General features: G+C 43.0%; 3 protein-coding genes across 3 annotated transcripts; 1 reads left to right on the top strand and 2 right to left on the bottom strand.

The window, feature by feature from the left end:
- Positions 1–341: 341 nt before the first annotated feature.
- MELLADRAFT_123532 (uncharacterized protein) lies at positions 342–707 on the bottom strand (the record flags this gene model as incomplete). Its single annotated transcript, XM_007409414.1, has 1 exon — positions 342–707. The coding sequence occupies one exon, from the start codon at positions 705–707 to the stop codon at positions 342–344; it is 366 nt and encodes a 121-aa protein (XP_007409476.1).
- A 2,450-nt stretch (positions 708–3,157) lies between these two features.
- Positions 3,158–4,323, bottom strand: MELLADRAFT_106021 (uncharacterized protein; the record flags this gene model as incomplete). Its single annotated transcript, XM_007409413.1, has 9 exons — positions 3,158–3,237; positions 3,330–3,396; positions 3,491–3,575; positions 3,660–3,728; positions 3,795–3,832; positions 3,913–3,995; positions 4,086–4,098; positions 4,179–4,213; positions 4,296–4,323. 9 exons carry the CDS (start codon positions 4,321–4,323, stop codon positions 3,158–3,160), a joined length of 498 nt encoding a protein of 165 aa, XP_007409475.1.
- A 243-nt stretch (positions 4,324–4,566) lies between these two features.
- MELLADRAFT_35704 (uncharacterized protein) lies at positions 4,567–5,518 on the top strand (the record flags this gene model as incomplete). Its single annotated transcript, XM_007409630.1, has 5 exons — positions 4,567–4,701; positions 4,794–4,822; positions 4,930–5,117; positions 5,188–5,243; positions 5,363–5,518. 5 exons carry the CDS (start codon positions 4,567–4,569, stop codon positions 5,516–5,518), a joined length of 564 nt encoding a protein of 187 aa, XP_007409692.1.
- Between the last annotated feature and the right edge of the window lie 13,572 nt (positions 5,519–19,090).

Genomic DNA, 19,090 nt, shown 5'->3' with positions numbered 1-19,090 from the left:
CTACAAAATTTGAATACCAAGAATATGGACTATTGGAGCTAAAATCATCAACTCTATTGAACTTAGATCTACACTCCATTTCAAATCATCAAATGTGTTTCAACTTACAATCAAATTTCATCAAAGGTATTCTTAACTAGATTTTCAAACAATCAATCATGAAGTCTTGAAGTATTTGAAAAATCTTTATCTGGGTGTCTGTTTGGTTTTCTTTTTCTTTGTCTCTAGATTTGTGGAGTTTACAAGAATTTCTTCATGAAGTCTTAGGAGGGTTTATAACAAGACCTGAAGGTTTCCTTTTTCAAATTGAGGTTGGGTCTGGAGTGTGAGTTATCTGGAGTTTAAGAATTATGTTCGGCATTGTAACGGGCTGCGTTTTCTTCCTGGTCTTTGTGATCATCACAGAATAACTCCAGACCTTGCTCACCGTGAGGATGTTCTGATATAGCGTTATCCGCATGACCACAATTACAAGTATAATTCATTACTCTATAATATGTGCATTTAGCCTCTCGTCGACATCTACGATGTTCAGTTATCCATCCAGAACATTTCGGATGAGTTTGACACATCCCGGCAAAAGATCGGTCCATCTCGTTGCCACAATTTTTACAGCTTATAGAAGATGACAGTGTACCAAGATTTGCCAAGGCGGTGCTCGCCAACACAAGCACCCACAAAAACACACAGCCGGGGGCGTACTTCATGGTTGGTTAATTGTGGTGTCTAGTTCAAAAGGGTGATCTAATCAGTTGCAGCCGGCAGTCAAGAAAATGCTCAAAAACATGGCAAATTTAAGTGACTTACAAGAAGGAGGGAAGTGAATTCTTGCAAAGACGTGAATGCTTGCAAATATCAGATGGGATCAACTTCAATAAGAAAAGTTCAAACTGTTGAACGGTGTGATGGGGTTGTCAAAGTTGACTGCTGGTGATAAGAAAATAATATTAGCAACCAGCACTCCAAGATGTGATAGAAATTCGAAATATCGTATTCTCAAAAGAGAAAACAACACAGATTAAATGATGATTGATAAGCGGGACAATCTACCTGTGATCCACACAATCCTTTGTGGCTTGGGACTGAGTTCAATCATAGATGCAGACAGGGGTTTTTTCAGTCGCAGTAATAAGAAGAAGCATAGGTAAGCAAATGAATATATATTAAAGAGTCTTTTCTCAGAACGGACCGAAGAGAAGTATTTACCGGGTAAGTATGAGTGGATGTTAACTGCTTGATTACAAGGAAATGAGAATGAGAAGGGTTCTTTTAAGCTTTTCAGGCCATTGTACGCCATGCAATTCGCTACATGGAAGGTAAAGCTGTCTGTTGTTGAAGCGCATGGACGTTTCCGATAAAGAAAGCTATGAATTGACACCAAGACATTTCCTGAGACCGGAATGTGCTTCATCACTTGATTATGACAGAATTGGTCTTCTGCGCAGTCCTTTTCGCCTGCGATGCAGAACGCTATCAATTGATACCCAGGACATTTCCTGAGACCGTCGGATGAGCCTTTTTCAGCACCAAGGGTGTCTTCGGATCTTATCGGTCTCCTCGCCTTGATCGCGCGGATTTTCTATATCAAGACTTGTCCACATGCTTCGGTTTCGCTGTTTTATTTTTTCATGTACTGCGTTCTTGAAATGAGCCATGTCGGAGGATGACAACATCTATCACAAGACATATATCCGATATCCCTCTGGCCTTTAAATCGGGATCTTATCTTGAGTGATATGTTTAACGGTTCAGTATAATTATGGTAGACTTGGTTGTTTGCGCAGCTCTCTTCGCCTCAATTGCATTTCTACCACGATGCAATTCGATGCGATGGATATTTCTCTGAAACCATCGGAGCGATCTCGTTTGTCAAGACACCTCGTACATATAGCCGGTTTCATAAGGTCTTATTCAAATCCATTAGCTTTCGGGAGCTTCCAACAAATCAATCAAGTCCACCCCGCATCGGAACACCAGAAAATATGCGGATGATGATACATTTAACTTGTAGGGAACTCTTGAAGCATGTGCAGCAGGCCCAGGTAAGATCCGACGATGGCATGTCTGCCAAAAAAGGCTTATATGACGGTCTCGGGAAATGTCTTGGGTACCATCTTGTATACATGTGATAGAAAACATGGCAGATGATGGAATTTTTTGGCGAACTTGGTTGCCTTTTTGTACTCTTTTGCCTCATTAATTGGGCTCGCAAGAACGAAAGGTTTGATCGAGTTGTCTGGTTCTCTTGCTGTTTGTTTTTATCTGGGAAAAAAGTCTATCAAAAACATGACTCTTGAAAAGAAAATATTGTGAGAGACAGGTATTTTTTTTGATCGCTCTTATTTTGGTTGAACCGAACTATACAAATATATAGCTCTATGTCTAGTTATAGCGGTTGGCTCTGATGGATGACATACATAAGTGTAGATGTAGACTGAATTCCTCTCAAGCTTCTCATCACCAACGGTGATTTGATTGAGAATGATCAGGCATCCTGCATCCAAGAGTTGTTCTGGTGTACTGTTGAATACCAACTCAAAACAAAAGACAAGAAACATTCAAGTATTTTATGATAGCTGGGTATCAATTGATCTTTCTTTTGATGCAGACTCAATATTCAATTTGAAAAGTCTTGAAAGCACAAAATAAGTGCTAAAGTCAATGTATACAGGTTTGATGAGATGGAAATGTATTCAGATCGTGACCCGTTGAATTCAACTTGATCGAATGTTTTCTTTATAGCTTGGCTTCAAGACTTGACCACCCTAGTGAGATTGGGTAAAATGTTGGACAACTGGCGACAGGGCTCGCGGGTAAGCTTATTTTGTACTTATGGGTACACCCCAGCAACGTCAATAAAGAGATGCATTCTGAACTTATGTAAAGCTCTGGGATCTGGACTTGTGTAGATTATTGAGCAGATCCAGCTCATCTGCCCCAAGCTTCAAGTGGGCCTTGCACTATCCTTCACAAGACTTTATCTCATCACGTCTCGTAAACTCAATCTTCAGACCTCAACTTATCCATCCTCACTTTCAGATGAGAATCATCAGATTATAAACTCAATCTCATCCCCTCACCAAACATACATGACTTTTCGATCATCATCAAGTCTTGAAAAATAAAAAACAATAGAACAATGTAGAGATGGAGGGAATCAAGTGCATAGAGTATTACCTTGGAAAGCTTTTGTGTTCAAAATTAAAGCTATAATCAATCCATAAAGTCCAATAACCTCTAGAGTTTTTTTTCAAAAAAGAATCAACAAAATCAAAATTGAATTAGGATACTGATCACTTTGGTGGTTTGTTTTGTAAAATGGTTCTAACCTGCAAAGATGAGCATCAAAACCATTGAAACGAAGATTCGTGATTGAAACAAGAAAGCTCTTGCACACTGTCATATGTTGAATCATAACACAAAATTTCGATCAATTCTGATTGTCTAGAACAACAAAAATCAATCCTATTTTTTGAAAACGTGAACTTACAGCATCACCTATGATACCAATCGCGTGGCCCGCTGCTAATCCTGTCATACCACAAGAAAGACCTGCTGCTAGATGAATAAAGCCACTATTTTTCAAAAACCAATTCATCATAAATGAGTCTTTGAAATTTTGATGTTTTGTTGGGAATCGAGGTCAAGTTTGACTCAACGCGAATACTGAGTAAGGTTTTGAAGGATCCATTCCTCCTATTATTAAGACTGCTACTACCAATCCATACCTATAATATAATCAAATCATGATCAGAAAGACAAAGAGAAGTTTGGTGAAGGTCACAATGACATACACTGCTATGATACCTGCCATCACCACTGGAATAAGTGACTGAATGAAGTTTTGGATTTGATTGTCAAACGGTTCATGAGCCTTTTTTGGTGTTGGATGTTGGAATGATAATCACTAACTTTCATCACCAGATCAGGTTTCATGATTCCAAGACCAGTGATACCGATTCCAGCTTTAGCAGTTCCATAAGCAGCACCGATAGCTAAAATTTACCAAACAAGAACGAATGTCACGTAAGTTACAGAAAGGCTCCAAGAAGTCTTTCAGTTTGAGAATGAGATATGAAACTTACTTGAGAAAATCATCTAAATTGTATTTCCGTTCAGAGGTCTCAGCAAGGAAGAACAAATGTTATTCAAGACTTTTAAGATCACCTTTAACTAACTGATGAAGCCACTCCAGCGAAACCAAAGAAAGGTGCTATATTGATAATCATTATGTCAAACAAATTCAAATCAGTGTTATTCGATCGAGTTCGGATCTCTTGACTATAATCACTTACCATACGGGGCACAAATTTCAGCCGACATGTTTTTGATTTTGTGAAAGAAAGCGAAGTAGGGACGATGGAATGCTTTGTTGAGGTTTGATAGCGGAAAGTGAAGTCAGGTTTTGGAATCAAGAACTCGAACTTCATTGAACTCTATGAAATCATCGGGTCGAGGCCAATGGACTTCTTTCAATGTTCCAGCGGGCCGGGGTTCTCATTACCCGGTGCTGGAATGTACGGGATCGAGAGTTTGCAAAATGACTTGATCGTCAATTGTTAAACCATGACCACTGAACCTTTCAAGACTTTAGAAAACCAATCAATCACTTTGAGGTATAGACCTTTCGATAACCAAACTGATGATTTAGATCGGATCATGGAACTGGTTGAGGGGGAGCTGAGTGAACCTTATATCATCGTTTGAGTAACGAGTTCATTTCAATTCCAAATTGAGGTTATTGTGTTAAGCTGATGATATATTGTTTGATGTCTTGATTGGTTTCCTTCTAGTACACATATCGTTACTTTTTGTCGGGTTGGTAAGACTCATCGCATTTGTTTTCCCTATCAAAACGAGATTATCGTTGTTTGAAAATCTTGGTTCGAATCGATGAATAGTGAACTTTGGTGCTGATTTTGTATATAGGCCTCAACTTTGTTTTTTATGTTTTGCAGATGGATCAATTGAAACCCCTACGAATGAAAATGATGGTTTAATCAATAGTACTCCAGTTGGAGCTATTGTTTGTAAACAAGAAACTCGATTAGGAAAACTTAATAGAGGTTATATTGCAATGTTGACAACCAAAAAAGAAATGAGAAAACAAGGCATAGGTACGTTTTTTGGTTCCCTCTGACTTATGAGTCTATACGTGTCATTCATTTGATTTGGTTTGTGGATTAGCTCGAAAGCTTGTAAAAATGGCTATTGATCAAATGGTAAAAGATGGTGCCGAAGAAGTAAGTCTCTTTTCCAGACTTGTATATCATCATTCCATCCACCCTTCCATCGACAAATCGAATTTACTCATCATTTGGTTTTTTAATCTTTTTACTATCCCATCCTTTTTGGAACACAGATCGTTTTAGAAACAGAATTTGACAATCGATCTGCTTTAGCATTTTATCAACGACTTGGATTCATTCGAGAAAAAAGATTATATGCATTTTATTTAAATAGAAAAGATGCTTTTAGATTAGTTTTACCTATTAACCGAGAAGATGATTATGCTTGATTTGGATTACTTCAATGATCGGTAGGTTTTGTTTCAAATAGAAACCGTAATGGTTTTTTGTGGGTTTTTTTGAAACTGATTTGCCTCTTCTTCGTAAGAATTCGTATTTTCGCTAATTGGCTTATGTAAACCTCTTTGCTTCTTTCAGTTTGTTTCAAATATTTTGTAGAAAAAACCCACTGAACATTGCGTTTTTCAACATGAGTGAAGGTACCATCTTGATCCATTTTTGTAATGTGTTTTTACCCGAAGTTCATTCCATTAGTTTTGAACTTGATTTATTGAATCATCATAGAACTCCTTTGTCTGGTACTAATATCTTTGTCTATCTCTCTCAGGTGTGTGTCTCATGCTACCACCGGCAAAATGGTATGTTCTTAATAATCGTGTTACCCGGATACTTGAGGAACCTACGGCTTGCAAGAGCTGCTCTACCACTGTAAACACAGACCCATGTTTTAGGAGGTGTGTTTGTAGTGGTGTAGGGAGGGCCTCAGGGCAGTGTAGAGGTAATAAAGCTCCTCGGATCATATGTACCTCCAACCTCTCTGAGGCAAGAACAGGACTCTCAGAGACGCTGGCTTCTCAACCCCTACACTCATGTGGGCATAGAGCCTTGAGCCATGGGAAGCCTCTAACTCACCCCAATGTGAGTGAAATTTGTTTTGATGACAAACATTTCATGCAATAAACCTATGGAACTACCCTAATGGTTTCTGCATATAAACCTAAAGAAGAATCAATAAACTGTACAGGATGAGATCAGATCTATGCCATGTGGCAGCCCTTGAGCAGAACAGGGCTGCCAGGGTGTGGTCAAAGCCTGCATGAGTTTCACAGAGATTCACCTTGGGTCTCTGCTGGTATTCAGCCACATGACAACATTGCAGGCTCCAACCACATCATTGCACTGTTGTAGCCAGCAGCAGTGAGACCATGCTGCCACTACATTGCAAACATCCAGGGGGAGATTGACCTTGCTTTCAAATTTTTCTGACATCATGTCAGACCTTTGTTCCATTATTTCCATGCCTTCACATTAACATTCAGAGCACATTCACTTTGCATGGTTTCATAGAAACTGGTTTTTAGGAGACCACTTTAATACATGTATCAAAGTGATTTTTGTGAAAAAAAAGACAAATTTTTGTTTTCTTATGAGAAAGTGTGAAACAAGAATGTTAACAATGTTTGTCTTGATGGTCCTTGGACACCTCATCACACCATTTAGTATCCTCTTTGAAAGGATTTGGGGTGATTTTTGAATCTGGGTTGGTTTCCTTTGGCTTGGATGCCAAGCTGAAATTTGAGGTGTTAGGTCAAGTGTTCATCTTCTTGAGGTTGATATTGGAGAAGGCCTTGAACACAAGTGTCAGGGAAGTTTTGGAATCTCCTGCTTCCCAGCAGAAATAGAGTTTTTGTGGTATTGCTTGATGGGTTTGTTCATCTCTTGAGATCTCTGTGGTAACAATTTTCATCAATCTGCTTATTTTTGATCAATGTAAAAACACAAGTGTTGTGGGGCTTTTCTTTTGTAGAATTGGAAATATCTATGGAAGAACTTCTGTCTCTATCATTTTTATTTCTATTCTTACCTCTTCCTTCTACTTCTTCAACTCTTTTGGCATAAATCTGTTGACCTTATCTTCAGCATCAGCATCTATTCTTCCCGGATTATCTTGCTGGGGTTGTTCTTCTTCCACTGTCCCCTGATCCTCATTTCTGTTCCCATTTCCTCTGTCCAGTTGAATCATAGATGTATGGTCTGCAAAGGTTGGGTAGCTTGTACATAGGGATTGGAGTGTTGGGAATTCAAATCCTGGGATTGAGAGGTACTACTCCAATGGGGTAACTAGATCTGTTTGTCCTAAGGTCAATTACCACTGTGTTGAAAATAAAGAGAAGTGGCAAAGGAAATGTTCAAGTCTGAACAGGACTCACTTTGCAATCTCTGTGCAGATACTGGCCTTTTTGAATGCACTTCTCCCACCGCCTGCTTCTTATGCTGCCAAAGCGTTTGAAGACCTTTTTTGACATGAAAATTATGATTACCCCAGTTTGTGGCCATTGATGTCCGCTATAGTTATGCAAGCTCAGTCTTGGATCTGGAAAGCAACTGTAACTGGGCATTCTAAAGAAAGAAACAGCCAAAGTGGAAAACAATCTATGTGTGATCCAAGATGAGATTTTTGACATATGAGAATGGACATGAGAAACAAAGATGTTGTAGTATCAAATTGAATGAGTTCTAGATAGCAGACACAGATTATATATCTGTCTCATCCAGTTTTTCTTGGACAGTATTTGAAATTGCTGGATCTCAAAATCTTGGAGCATCTCCACCAGTCCTGGAATACAACCCATCATACAGGGTAGTATATTAGACATCTGCCTTGTTGTATTTTCCATTCAGGAAGAGCACCTAGCACCGGGCCCTTGTAAGGTTCTCGTGAGAACCTTCACTAGCGTCCGGATGATAATCCGGCACGACTTCTCGAGAGAGCACGATCGGACAATTAACTTGGAACTTCGTTATATAAATTACGAGCTGATTCCAGAAAGTCCAATAGAAGGCTCTCTGAGGAGTCAGTAACAAGCCTAATGAAAGAGAATAAAGTGAAATCAACAACAGAACTAAGCTCACCTGATTCCAGAAAGTCCAATAGAAGGCTCTCTGAGGAGTGAGGACTATCTGGAACCGGGCGTTGAGCAAGAAGATATATCCCATCCTAACTAATCCCATAATCTAAAGCCATGACTGCTCGCGTACAAGTGTACTCCTTACACCCTTCCCTCCTAAAAATAAAAGTCTAACCATCAGGACCATACCCAAAACATTTAAAAGAAAGCGCAAAAGTGGCATAACTCGCCCCGTTAAAATGTGACCATAACTCGTCCCTGAGAAAATAGAATAAAGTGATGAATTGAATTGAATAAAGTGACATAGCGCTCATAAGAAAAGAAAAGGAAAAAAACAGAAAGAAAATTGTGCAAAGATAATCTTGAAGGAATACATTATATTCATTATAAACTCTCATTTGAATTGTGAAAATTAAAACATGAATCGATTATTTGCCGGGTCTTGAATCTTGAGTCTTGAGGTAATTTAATTTACCTTGAAGCGTGTTCAACAGAACCAAATATTGGATAATCGTATTTCGTTGAAGACCCTGTTATTTGGGAGAGGATTTTGCTTGCCAGCCGCTTCACTTAAAAGTTTCTTTGAAAAAATTTATCAAACTCACTTGCGGGGGTGCTAACGCATAATAATGCACACCCCCTTGTCAACGTCCTAGCTTGCCTCAAAGGCATCCCAATCCTGATCCTATGAGGTTGGTTCCGGCCGTGACAAAGTCACTGTCGTGACTGCAAAATCCCTTGCAATCCACCGCTTGTCGTTGTACGTCTTGATTCGCAAGGAAGGCTCTGTTATTTTGGAAGAAACAAAGCTTGCCAACTGCGTCGTGATAAAAGGAAAAGAAAGCACGATCACACTCACATTGCGGGGGTGCTAATGTATCAAAATTGATACACACCCCCTCGTTACGTTTCGTAGCATGCCCCAAGGGCTCCTCAATAGGACCTGTCGGGGTTGTTTTCCGACGCAACGACACCGTGTTGACGGCCGCAATGGTCTCCTCCGCTCCGCTAACGCCATGATAAAGTTTAAGCTTTGAAATGTGAAAAGTCGAGTGTGTTGAGTCATTTGATGATAGGCCTAATTTAAAATCACGTCCACCATTCAAAACTTCCAGAACTTTGTAAGGACCATCATAGCGCGCACGTAGCTTCCCTGTTGGACGTCCTCTTCCTCCTACAACTTGCTGGCGATCCGCACTATCTACTAAAACCCAGTCACCTATGCTAAATGGTACTCCTTCCCGTCTCCGCTGATTGTAGTGTAATGCTTGCTCTACTCGGCTGTGCCACAACCGGTCGCGCCAAGTTGCCCACTCGGTCTCGCGCCGCTCGATCCAATGTCTGACATCTTCATTATCATTGTCAGTCGTACTCTGAATTGGGAATAAGCGCGGTATTCGACCGTAGACAAAATGAAAAGGGGAAACACCCGTTGACACGTTCACAGCTGAATTTATAGCGAACTCCGCGGATGGTAAGGAATGGTACCATTTTCCGTGCTTCTCGGCAGCAAAGTGTCGTAAAATCTGACCAATAGTTTTGTTCGAGCGTTCACTGCGCCCGTCTGCTTGTGGGTGATAAGAGGTCGTCAGCTGAACTTGAACTCCTAACAGTTCATGCAATCTTTGCCAAAAACGAGATGTCCAAGCCTTATCACGGTCGCCGATGATTGATTCTGGTAGCCCAAAGATGGATGACCACGCTGTGAACAATCTACTGGCCGAACGCTCTGCCGTGTCCTTTTGTGATGCGGGAATGAGACGAACAAAGCCGGTGAGTCTGCATGTGCAAGAAAGAATCATATCATAACCTGCGATCTTTGGAAAAGGACCAATGAAGTCAATACCAATTGATTGCATTGGCTGACTTGGTACCGCTGTGCTTTGTAGCTTTCCCGTCGTCGCCGCAGTCCGAGCCTTGTTGCGTTGACAGGAATCACAAGATTGCAATTGTTTCTCGACTTCTTTAGTCATATTTGGCCAGAAGAACGTTGCTCTGAGTCGTGTAAGAGTTTTCAGTGTTCCTAAATGTCCTAATGCCGTATGAGCTTGGTCAATGAAATCCCTCCGTAGGTTTCCGTGTAAAGGAACTACCAAACGGCCATCCAGATACATGAGATCCTCCTTGAGAATGCAATCATCTCTTAATGGTAAAACCTTGCGGAGTTTGATGCAGAATTTATCTTGCTTATAACCTTCTCGAATCTGATGGAGTTCCTCATCCCTTAATCTTGCCCGTACTTCACACACTCCAACCTCCTCCCTTCGCGAGAGTGCGTCTGCCACCGTATTGTCCTGACCGCGTAGGTATTTGAAATCTAGGTCAAATTGGCTCAATGTCTCTAACCACCGAGCTTGCCGTCTACTGAGGTTTCTTTGCGTGAGAAGGGTTGACAGTGAGTGGTGGTCTGACATTACGTTGACTCGCATCCCTAGCAGTAATAATCTCCACTTATTAAGCGCATTGATGACTGCTAACAGTTCTTGCTCGTGAACTGGGTAGTTTTTCTCTGCCGGGTTCATAGTACGGCTTTCGTAGGCGATGGGTGATGCCGTTTCCCATTCTAACCCTTGGAACAACGCAGCACCTAATCCAGTGCCACTAGCGTCAGTAAACAACCAAAGCGGCTCATTTGAGTCATAATCCAGATTTCGAAGCACTGGTAAAGTTGTGATGAGTCTCTTGATATTATTGAATGCTGTCTCTTCAGCTTCACCCCATTTAAAAGGCTTGCCTTTCAGTGAAGTACTAGTTAATGGTGACAAGGTTCCTACGTATTGAGATAAACCATCGATGAATTTTTTCATCCATTGTACAGTGCCTAAAAACTTAAGTAATTGTTTTGAGTTGGACGGTGAAGCCCACTTTGAAATCTTCTCAATCTTCTCATCGTCTGGACAGATACCTGCTTCACTGATTTGGTGACCGAGGAACTTGATTTCCTTTCTGAAAAGCTTGCTCTTCTTAACTGAGCAATATAGCTTAGCCTGTCGCAATCTCTCTAAGACTTGTCTCAAGTGATCTTCGTGTTCTTCAATACTCTGAGAAAAAATGACTATGTCGTCGATATATACAACACAAATTTTTCCTACTAATTCGCCCAAGATCTCCTCATTTCGCGCTTGGTGCGTTGCTGGACCATTGGTGAGTCCCATAGGCATTACAACCCACTCCATTAATCCCCAAGGGGTCTTCACCGCCGTCAGCGGGATGTCTTCCTCGCGCATGCGATCCTGGAAGAAGGAGTTGACTTGGTCCACCACCGACCATACTTTTCCCGCTGCCACCAGGCGGACAGATTCATCCACATTGGGTAGTGGAGCGCGATCCTTAACCGTGTACTTGTTCAAAGTACGGTAATCACAAACCCATCGAGGTAACTCTGAGGGGTCTTTCTTCGGAATTATCATTGATGGGGAGGCATATTGACTTTGAGAACGCCGGATGCGACCCGCGGCCAAGTGTTGATTGATCAATTTGTTCCAGGACTCCAAATGTCGTCGTGGATAGCCAAATTGCTTCTCGTTGATCACCACGTTAGGATCAGTAAGAATAATCTTATGCCTAACTTGTCTGCTCACATCCGGTAAGCCTTCCGGGAATGTTTCATCCGGTGCTTCACCCTCCTCTACTGGAGGGAGCTCTGCCGGGAAAAGATCCTCAAATTCTTTAAGCAATTTTGATTCCCGATTACTCAGCTCTTGCATAGTACAGATCTTGTCAAGATTTTGAATAGCACACAAAACTCTGTTCATTTCTAATTGCATTTCTTTTTCATACAAAGTCTTGCCACTTGGTGAATGTACTACGCAGCGCCTATGAAGCGAAACATCCGACTTGAATTTTGATAGAAAAGGTGAACCTAAAATCATATCGTATGATGAACTGAGAGGCGATAACTTGAAGAAGACTGCTCCAAAGCGCATGCTGGGGTTCTCGCATTTTAGGTTAGCCATTGCAAACTCCTTCAATACCAAAGGAGTGCCTTCTGTTGGGATAGCAAGGCGTACCTCCACAGGTGAAATTAATGGCCTCCTTGGAATGCGCAACTCATTCGCCATGCGGTCGGATAGTAGATTGGTTCCTGCTCCAGAGTCAATAAGCGCCCGCACAGTTTTTCCATTACATGTCAGCTCTAATATGATTGGAGCTACTGAATTTGGTGTTACGCACCCTGATGATCCCTCTGCCTGCTCTTCGACTTGACTGGATTGAAATCGGTCTGCTTCTTCATAAGCTGCGATATCTTCAGTTAACAAGTCAGTGAAGTTTTCAACAGCTGCTACCCGTGTTGTGACTGCTGCAGCTGGTGGTCTTCCTGCTGGACGCTGGGTTGGTGCTCCCGGAGGTCTGGATTGACTAAGCGTCGTCGATGCTCGCGTGGGTCTTGGTCCAGGATTGAAATCAGCAGGAATGGACAGGAATCGTGGGTTCTTTCGTGAGCAGCTCGCATTGTTGCATCTGTCCTTACAGACCGCACAGATGCCTGATTGGCGAAGGTATTCATGATACCTCCATGCGTTATCTGCTCTTTCCTCGTCGGACCTGGCTCTGGGCGGATTGAAAGTACGAGATTGAGGGGTCGCAGAAGAGTTTGAAGCAGCAGGCGCTTGTGTTGGGCGAGCTCGTGCTGATCCTTCAGGTAAGAGTTTACTATCCGTGAGGAACCTCCAAATACCGTCGGCTGCGTCTTTGAAGACCGGAAATAAGAAAGGTTCGACTTGCAAATGTTTTTCTCGTTCAATGCAGTTCTTGAACAATCGAGGGGCCCCCCAGGTAATGTACTCGGCTAAGTTCTTGTCTGACACTCCACCTAACCGTTTCACTAAGCGGTGCAAACCCTGAGCTCGAGTGACATAAGCATCAAAGGTTTCTGACGGTTTCATTTGAAGTCGTCGCAGAGCTTCTTCGGTATCGGATAACCAAGCGTGCGGTAGCGTTCCTTTGGCCATCAATTCCATCGCCGTCTTCCAAGATTGATGACGCAAGGAATCCTTGTTTGCCTGATACCAGGCTGACAACTCTTCATTATTAAGCAAAGATCCGAGGAGCTTTAATCGTTCTTGATCGTCGGACAGATTCTTGACTTCAAAGGTCTCTTCTATGATATCTTGCCAATGAAACAAGTCCGCTGGCTGACCATATCTGCCGCTAAATTTAGGAAGATCGCTCAGTTTGATGCGGTCTGCCGTCATAGGAGGTGGTACGACTGAGTGTGGTTGGTATGGAGGAATCGGATAGTAGGCTTGATGATACGGCGTATGACCAGTTGTCGGTAAGTGATCTGATACCGGTGTGGATGTTTGGTACCCTACCGCAGGAGCTGCCGCCGAAGCAGGTGGCTGAGGAGTTCGGGCGTATTGGGCGCCGTCGTCGGGCTGATCGTTGCCTGATGTTGGTGCATTGACAGGCCCCGCCTCTGAGGGTGCAGTTCCTTCCTCAGGTCTCGCAGATTCTCTAGGTAGTGGACTAGGCGATACCGGACTGCGATTGAGGTATTGGTTGAAGACTTGACCGGCTCCAGCGCTCGTACCGCCTAAGAATCCTGGGCTAGCGTACGCTTGTGATCGCTCCGCCATCAACTCTCGCACCATACGCTGCAGCGATAGTGTTTCTTGACGCCCTTGAGCTAGGGTTTCGTTCTGGACTCGTAGACTCTCGACTTGCTGTCGCAGTGAGTCGATGGTTTCCTGATCGTTAGACATGGTGTTTGCGGATGCACACGTCAGGGTTGGTGCGTTCACTGAAGAATCGGAAGGTTTTGCGTTAGGTGTTTCCGTTTCTAGGTACCCAGGAGGGTGTGGTGTCTGTACGTTTGTACCGAGTAGTTTCTGAAAATGTAGGTCGACAATTGTCTTCTCAGACGCTGACGGTGATATCGTAGGGGGTGAAAAGTGAACTGTTGAAACTTCGGCAGGACTGATTCGATGACTAGATGCGTATAGTATTCGATCGGTAGGAGCGGGCGATCCTGAGACTGAGGCGTCCGGCCTCCACTGATATCTTGGTGCAGCAGGAGCTGGAGGGGATTCACAGCGTTCCTTCTTCTTCTCCTTCCGAGCTTGTCGAATTAAAATATCGGGATCGTCGAGAAAGTTGTCCGGCTTCAGAGATCCTGTGCCGCTCATTCGACACGTCTGAGAACTTGGCAGGTGAGTTGTATTCAAGGTTTGATCCGGGTGGCTGGATTTGTTGGGTTTGTCTGACTGAACCAAGCTGGAGACTGATGATTTGATTGACAGGTGACAGGGGTGGCAGATTGACAGAAAGAAGACCGAGGGTGACAGAAGTAAGAGAGAAAAAATAATAGTGATGATGATGGAATGTAAAATTGTTGTAATTAACTTTCGAAGTGATCAAGTTAAAAAAAGTGTAAGGTTCTCGTGAGAACCTTCACTAGCGTCCGGATGATAATCCGGCACGACTTCTCGAGAGAGCACGATCGGACAATTAACTTGGAACTTCGTTATATAAATTACGAGCTGATTCCAGAAAGTCCAATAGAAGGCTCTCTGAGGAGTCAGTAACAAGCCTAATGAAAGAGAATAAAGTGAAATCAACAACAGAACTAAGCTCACCTGATTCCAGAAAGTCCAATAGAAGGCTCTCTGAGGAGTGAGGACTATCTGGAACCGGGCGTTGAGCAAGAAGATATATCCCATCCTAACTAATCCCATAATCTAAAGCCATGACTGCTCGCGTACAAGTGTACTCCTTACAGCCCTCTGGAACAGTCTATCCTGCTCTGCAATTGTATTACTGCCAGCCATCTCCAAAGAATGTAATCATCTTGTTTGGATAGAATGAAGATAACATAAATACAGGCAGGCAATGAATGCATTGGACATAGTTGTGTTACACAGTCTGTACAGAGGTCCTCAAAGCTTCAGAAAAAGTGTTTCAGAAATCCTCAAAGAATCTGTGGGTCTATTCCAAAATAATAGAGTTGCACAGCTGACCTGCAATTGAGCTTTATTTGGATGGTGGATTGTGTTGTCGGGATTACAACCTGGAAGTGTCCAATATGGCTAATGTGACTCTTACATTGGTTGAAACTCCAGGGCCACACAGGAAACAAGGGACAATTTTCCCGCGGGAACACCAATTGTATCTGACTCAGTTAATGAGCCAAAATGTATTATTTTGGTGTTATATCTATGTTATTTGTACATTATGGCTCAGAAACTACATTATGTGTAATGAGTCTTCCCGCGGGGAAATTGTCTCTTGTTTCCTGTGCCACTGGGAGAAATTCTCTCAAGAGCTGACAATATCATATACTCTATACCAATATCTAAAGAGATAGAAGCAAAATCAAAAACCACGAAAAAGACAAGGATAAATAAATGTGAGCATACTCAAATGATCCCAAGTATATGATTATACCAGCTTATTGTTATGGACAGACTTGGGGGTTTTCGGCGACAAGGGTCAAGGGAGTTCTGGTGAGGATTTGTATCTATTACCAGTCTTCCTATGTGGATTGTCGGATGAGGGAAAATCTGTACAGGCAATGTATCTACAACTATAAGATGGTTCTCGAGCTTGTGACATGTAATGTGAATATGTCACTCAAGTGAAATAGAACCAGTTCATAACATTATCCCCCCTTTAATGCCCAAGCTTCCTCTTGCAAGCTCTGCATTCTTTCCACGGGCTGCGTTAAAAAACCCAGTGGGAAAAAGCATAGCCCTCTCACTTCTTCCGCCTTCTCCTTTTGTACTTATTTGTTGCGTCGGGATATTTTAAATTAAACTCATTAACTAAATCTTGACTATTCTTGAGGTTGATTTCGGGTTCCCATGAATTGTTTTCCTTGCCAAATCCTTTCCAACTCACAAAGTATTCCTTCTTGTTGTACCTTCTTCTACAATCTAGTATCTCGTTGACTTCCCATTCTTCTTCATCCTGTATTATGATTGGTTCGACTGGGGGTTGTTTTCGTTGATGTATTGTATCCGGGTTATGTTTCCTGAGTACAGAGACATGAAATACAGGATGGACGCTTTTCATGGAAAGAGGGAGATTCAATTTATAAGTAGAATTTGATATCTTTTGGATAATGAAGAAAGGACCTAGCCATCTATTTTCTAATTTTGGGCTTGGCCTAGTTGTCGAAATGTTTCGTCCGTTCAACCAGACTTGGTCTCCTACTTCCCATCTTGGTGTTTGTTGTACTCTTTTGTCAAATTGTTCTTTCATCTTCTCTTGAGTTAATTCTAAACATTGATTTAATTCAGATTGCACTTCGGCGAGTGTTTGCATCCTCTTCTCTACTGCTGGCACACACTGTTCAGCTGATGGTACTTTGTTGAATGATGGGTTAAATCCATAGTTAGCTTTAAACGGTGAAATGCCCGTGGATTCATGGTCTTTGTTGTTATACGAGAACTCAGCTGTGGGCAGTAGACTTTCCCAATCGTCTTGTCGATATTTAACGAAATGTCGTAAATATTGTTCGATTACTTTATTGACGATCTCGCTTTGACCGTCTGTACGTGGGTGGAAAGCGGTTGACGGGTGAAGGCGTATACCTAGGCGTTTGTCAATTTCTTCCGTGATCTGTGAAATGAAAATACTACCCCTATCTGAGATTATCGTCTTGGGAGTTCCATGAAGCTTCCATACGTTCTTCATCATGAGATCTGCTAGGTCTTCAGCCGACATTGATTCAGTACAAGCAATGAAATGACTCATTTTCGTTAATCTATCCACCACGGTTAATATGCTGTCGTAGCCGTTTGATGCAGGGAGGCCGGTGATAAGGTCATATGAGATATCCGTCCACGGGCCAGCCGGTATCGGTAATGGCTCCAGAGTCCCAAAGGGTTTCTGTGTGGTTGATTTAACCCTTAGACAAGAGTCACAACCGTCCACGTACCTGTTGACGTACGCTTTCTGAGATGGCCAGATGAAGCTTCTCCTGACCAATCCGAGAGTCTTTGCTCGACCTGGGTGGCCCGCAAGCAATGAGTCGTGTCTGCTTCTTAGTATTGAGTATTTGATGTCGTCGACGTCAGGTACCTCTATTCTACCTTGGTTGTAGAGGATACCATCTTGTACTTTGTAATGCTTCAAAGCTGCTTTCGTCTTGGCTGATATCGGGTTCAAGGTTGCGTTCATCAGTTCCCCTATCCTGTCACACTCTTTGCTTGCGTCTCTGATCCGTTGTATAATTTGATCATCCGTAGGAATGTCCGGTGCCTTAGTGTCAGTTTCAGCGATGCCCAATACATCCACCTCAAACCAGTGCTCAGAATTGTCGAGTGCAACCACTTCATCTTCGAAGAACCCCTCTACGCTAGCAAGCTCGACCGGGAACGTGTCTGGGCCGATGTTTTCGGGTCTTAACAACTGGCCAAAGGTCAATTTTTCCTCGTTAGTAGGCGCCAGGTCCGGTCTTCTAGATAAGGCATCTGGTTTGGTAGCTTTACTGCCGGGTCGGAATTTAATCACGAAATCGAAACAGCCCAGTGTCTCCGCCCATCGAGCCTGTCTGCGGGTAAGCTGCTTGGTTGTCATGAAAGACTCCAGGTTACGATGGTCCGTGTAGACTATCACATCTAGGCGGTTGGGGTTTCCCTCCAGGTAGTGGCGCCACTCTTTGAAAGACGCGACAATCGCCAGTAGTTCCTTATCAAAGATCTCGTAGTTCCTTTCAGCTTGGACTAGTGATCTGGACAGGTAAGCTACTGGGTGGAGTTCTCCATTGTCCTCGCTGCGTTGTGATAGCACTGCTCCTAATGCAAAATCGGAGCAGTCACATTCCAGAGTAAACGGCTTGTATGGATCGGCTATCTTCAGTACGGGTGCGGTGGTGAAGGAGGTCTTCAGGCTCTCAAAGGCTTTTTCGCATTTTTCATCCCAGACATAGTGCGCGTTGAGCTTGGTCAGATTATGAAGTGGTCTTGTGGTTCTTGAAAATTGGTCGATGAAACGTCGGTAAAAATTGGCGAATCCAATGAAGCGTTGGAGTTCAGATACTGATTGGGGTGCTGGCCATTCTTTGACGGCTTTCACTTTCGTCGGGTCCATTCTGATTTTATTCTTAGAGATAATAAGGCCAAGGTATTCAATTTCCTTCTTCGAGAACTCGCATTTTTCGGGTTTCAGCCAGAGTGTATGCTTGGATAGGACGTCAAGTACGCCATCAACAGCGCCTTCGTGATCTACTTTAGGCTTTGTATAAATCATAATGTCATCCAAGAAGGCCGCGGTGTCTTTACCTATACGTCCCAATAAGATATCTTGAATAAAGTATTGGAAATAACCAGGGGCGCCTGTTGGCCCAAAAGGCATAGTCAGAGGTGCAAACTGGCCTTGTTTGCATATAAAGGCCAGTTTATCCTCATCACCCTCTGCTACTCGAAGATTACCGTACGCATTGCGCATATCAAGCTTGGTAAAGTCTTCGGCATCCAGCAAACTGTCGACTAAGTCCATAGTCAACGGTAGTGGGTATTTGTTCTTGACGGTTAGGGCGTTGAGCTTACGGTAATCAAAACAAGGGCGCAGATTGCCGTCCTTCTTCCCTGTGAATAACACAGGGGCAGCCCATGGCGAAGTGGTTCGACGGATAGTCCCGTTGGCTAAGCCTGAATTCACCAATTCCTCCAAAGCAGCGTCCTCGGCTGGTGATAATGGAATTATCCTGCTAGCCTGCGGTTGAGCTCCTGGTATCAGTTCGACACGAAAGTCGTAGCGGCGTCTCGGGGGTAGGCGTTGGGCATTGGACTTCCTAAACATGTGTAAGTGCCTATGATACCTAGACGGGACAATTTCCTCTAGAGCTTTGACGGGTTCGAGTTTCTTTTTGTCGGCGGCGAGTCGTGCTGAGGTTGACCAGGACGTCTTGGCTGCTGTGACCTGGATTGATGTGTTATTCAAGGGAGAAACAGGCTTGCCAGCTGTTCGGGTTGAACATGGGTTGGA

The sequence above is a fragment of the Melampsora larici-populina genome (assembly GCF_000204055.1).
Source record: "Melampsora larici-populina 98AG31 unplaced genomic scaffold MELLAscaffold_16, whole genome shotgun sequence".
Lineage (NCBI taxonomy): Eukaryota > Fungi > Basidiomycota > Pucciniomycetes > Pucciniales > Melampsoraceae > Melampsora > Melampsora laricis-populina.
This window is presented reverse-complemented; position numbering and strand designations above follow the sequence as displayed.